Here is a 3,983-nt window from a genome sequence, read left to right as displayed (position 1 = left end):
ATATTTAGGCATCAATCAATCAATCAATCAATAAAATTTTGTGTTCTTTCTAAATAATTCTAAAAGCACTCTTAAAGTCCGTTTAACTTTAAATAATTCATGATTTGAAAGGAAACAAAATGGAAAGTAAACCAGTGATACCGCTGGCTGTGCAACAGAGAACTCTCGCACCTAAAGGTAGTGGACAAAACAGCAAACTAAATGCCGAACAAGAAGCCGGCGGTCGATTAAAAGGTGTTCAAGTTGTAAAACCTATCGTGTACGGCAATGTCGCTTGGTATTTGGGTGAAAAACGACAAGACGATGGACATACGCATCAGTGGAATGTGTATTTAAAAGCTTATGACCATGAGGATATGTCGGTGTATGTAAAACGAGTGCATTTTAAATTGCATGAGAGCTATGCTGATCCAAATCGTGTTTGTCATGCCCCACCCTATGCAGTGACGGAAACTGGATGGGGCGAATTCGAAGTTGTGATCAAAATTTTCTTCCAAGATAGCAATGAAAGACCTGTGACTATTTATCACTTCCTGAAGCTTTTTGACAGAGAAAAGGATGGCAATGTCAAAATGACAACGGTGCCCGTAAATTCAGAATTTTATGATGAACTTGTGTTTTCTGACCCCACTGTCAAAATGCACCGACTGCTAAGTCATCCTAAATTGAGTACTCCAGAACAACGGCATAATACTGATTATGAAGGAAAAAAAGTTCGAGATTTGCAAAAAGTGTTAACAGTCAAGAAAAAAGTGAAACAAGAAATTGCTGAACTTAAAGCTAGACTTGCAGATGCTAAAGAAAATATTATGAAACTAACTAAAATCTAATGTTTTATCATAATCTTTTTGATTGTTTTCATTTGTTTATTGAAAAGCAGCCATTTTTTTGGAGAGTTATTATGTACGGAATTTTAAATTATCATTCATCAGTATTTTTTGAAAATCATTTTAAGGATTTTTTCCACATGCTCATAGATGTTATCAATTGAATTTTATTTACATATGCCTTTGCAGTTTCTTTTTCAAATTTAATTAATTTGGAATTCTAAACTCTCATTCATCAATGTTTTTGGAAAATAAGTTGTTGTTTTGTATATAGTTGGTTCCAGGGTTGGGTTTTTGCCGTCAAAAAGTGGTTTTTAATGTGACAGTGGTAAAAACCGTGTTTTTACCTGTAAAAACGGTCAAAAACCTACTGTTTTCTTCTTTAATTTATGGCACATAGTGGACGATATATTATTTTTACATAATTGCCTTTATAAATGAATGTTGTAAATGATTGCTATTGATTTTGAAATTATATATATGTATTCTTATAGAAGGATATACATTTATACAGGATTTCCCAGGCTTTTTCATGTCTCATTTCTGTGTAAAATATTGAAAGCAAAATTGATAAGAAAAGTTTACTTTATGAGGCTATCTTTTTATGTGTACATGTGTTTCTGAAAGCAAGATTTTATGAATTAAAGTAATCAATCTTGACATTCTTCAGTAATGTTTATGCCAAACAAAATGATGCTTGGAAATGTTGAAAATTTTGTTTAGTATCCAAATATTTTACTTCAAATAGTATGTTTTGATATAATCATGTTGGGAAAATGCAAGAATCTGTTCTTATATATCTTTTAAGAACTTTTTTTTTCTAATTTTATTGCCCAAAAATGAATTAATTTTAAATTATAAGCAGTTAAACTCAAATAAAAATACAGTTTTACCAAAACTATGGGTATTGACCTTTTTGACACAGGGTTTTTTGACATGACGGTAAAAACTGTCATGTGTCAAAAACTTGCCAACTCTGGTTGATTCATATCATCATAAAGTCATCATTTGCATTCCATTAAAGCCATTTCAGTTTTTTCTTTTGATTTTGAAAGAATGATTGAAAAATATATTTTATATTTTTCATGGAATTTTAAAGCTGCATTACTTTTATTTATATATTCACTATTATATATACATATATATTTCACTTAATTGCCTTCGTTTTTCATATTCTATATACTTCTAATTTAGAATAGTAATGATTTTATTTTTAAAGTGTCATTTTATTCTTTCAGTTTTGAAACAGTAATGGTTAAAAATATTTTTTCTTTCCCAGAGATTTTAAACTTAAATTCCTTAATGTTCATGTGATTTTATATCTTATTCATAGCATAATAAAACTTATTGCCCTCCTTTTTTTTTTGCATGGACTCTTTTTTTTAAAATTTATTTATAGTAAATGTAGTTATTAAACATTTAATGTTTTGAAAAGTGTCAGTCCATTATCATTTATAATATTTCAATCTGACACTTTTTATCTTAGCCATGGTTTTATACCTAGATAATATATTCATGTGATCATTAGTTATTTGTGTTATTAAAAACATTTAGTTATTTCTAGTTTTTATATTTATTTGAGTTAGTTTTAAATTTTCTTATATAATTCTAAGGTGAGAAAAATTGGTTCTATGTTCTATAAAGATGCATAAATTGCTTTATTGTATGTCCAAAAAATAAAAAAGAAATTCTCCTTTGAAGAAACTCGCCTCGCCAAACCTCAGATTTCCGTCTCTGACATCATGGCAAAGTTTGAACTTTTACTTCAAGAACGAAGCATTCGGTTTAACTAGCTCTAATTAATACTGGAGCATTCTTTTTTGTGACGTATTCCAAGACATTCGTTGTTTTCTATAATGATTTTCCTCATTTTTTTGAAGTGAATTATAACAAAATTATTAACAAAATGCCAGGTTGCACAATTGCAACTTGCAAAAATTCTGACAGAAACGCAAAAGAAAAAAATATAATTTTCCTTGTGTAAAGTAGATGAAGTTGTAAATGAATGAATTACTTTATTTTCATACTTTACTTTCAATGAATTACTTTACTTTTATTTACTTTCTAAAGTAAATGAAGTTGTAAGCAAAATGAGTGTGTGTTAAAAAATGTCTACTTCCATTTCAAAAAGCAATTATTATCTTTAACAACTTAATTTAAAAACTTGTTAATTGCAAATAATCTTTCGTCAAAATTATGCACAGAAATAAAACATTCAGAAATAGGTTGTTATTTAACTGTGGAATTGTTAGGAAAAGCGTTTAAAAAGGACAGAAAAAATATACTTTCTGAAAATAATGATATTCTAGACAACACTGGAGATATAATGCATGACTTAAATAACTCCATTGCTACGTCTTGGGATATTGACCTTAATTTGGAAGACAAAATGATCAATTCACAAGAAAAAGGACTAAATTATATTGCTGGTGATGTAGCATTTCGCTTTAAAATATTAGTTCAAAATTAGGAATACGATCTTCTCAGTACATCCAACAACACAGGAGCGATACGAAATAGATAAATCTCTTATCTACGGGAGGATTAATTGTTTCGTCAGCAGCATGGTTGGAAATGTGACAGTAATTTGAGACCATTTTGCAAAGTGTGCATGGCATCTAACAGAAAATCAAAAAGTGTTATCAAAGAACTTATAAATGAATTAGAGGGATGCTCTCCCACATTCAATAAAACAACAATCTGTTTATTTTGTCGCCAATGTGTAATTGTAACAATATGTAATTTGCCATCTAAATAGAAACTGTCCCGCTACTTCAAAAAGTTGAAAAAATTTAAAAAAATGGATAAAGTAAAAAAAAAAAAAAAAAATTAAATAAAAGGTATAAATAATTAATAGTTAAAATTCTCCTAATTTCATAGCATATTTTTTAATGTAGTTATTCTAAATATTTATGATTTTTTTAAAATTATATTCTCCTAAATTTAAATATCTATAAACAATTGTAAAATTTCCAATATTTTTCTGAACCTAAATTATTATTTTGTTTCAATAATTAACGTTTAAGGTTTTTGTTTCCTAATGATTAAGTATAAACAAATTGCTATTTGCAGCATATTTTAAAATCAGGATTCTTAACTTAACCCAACTTTACTAATTATTGTTATCTAATAATATTTAGCTAAAAAAGTGTCTAT

The 3,983-nt window shown here is 28.1% G+C and overlaps 1 protein-coding gene across 1 annotated transcript; it reads left to right on the top strand.

The window, feature by feature from the left end:
- LOC107440348 (YEATS domain-containing protein 4) lies at positions 1–2,390 on the top strand. Its single transcript, XM_016053253.3, has one exon. The coding sequence runs from the start codon at positions 120–122 to the stop codon at positions 828–830; it is 711 nt and encodes a 236-aa protein (XP_015908739.1). The 5' UTR covers positions 1–119; the 3' UTR covers positions 831–2,390.
- Positions 2,391–3,983: the final 1,593 nt, after the last annotated feature.

Source organism: Parasteatoda tepidariorum, chromosome 6, assembly GCF_043381705.1.
Source record: "Parasteatoda tepidariorum isolate YZ-2023 chromosome 6, CAS_Ptep_4.0, whole genome shotgun sequence".
Classification (NCBI taxonomy): Eukaryota; Metazoa; Arthropoda; class Arachnida; order Araneae; family Theridiidae; genus Parasteatoda; species Parasteatoda tepidariorum.
The sequence above is the reverse complement of the archived record's forward strand: the minus strand, read 5'-3'. Positions and strand labels throughout refer to the sequence as shown.

Excerpts from the sequence above, each read along its gene's own strand:
- LOC107440348 (XM_016053253.3), top strand. The coding sequence starts at position 120 with ATGGAAAGTAAACCAGTGATACCGCTGGCTGTGCAACAGAGAACTCTC.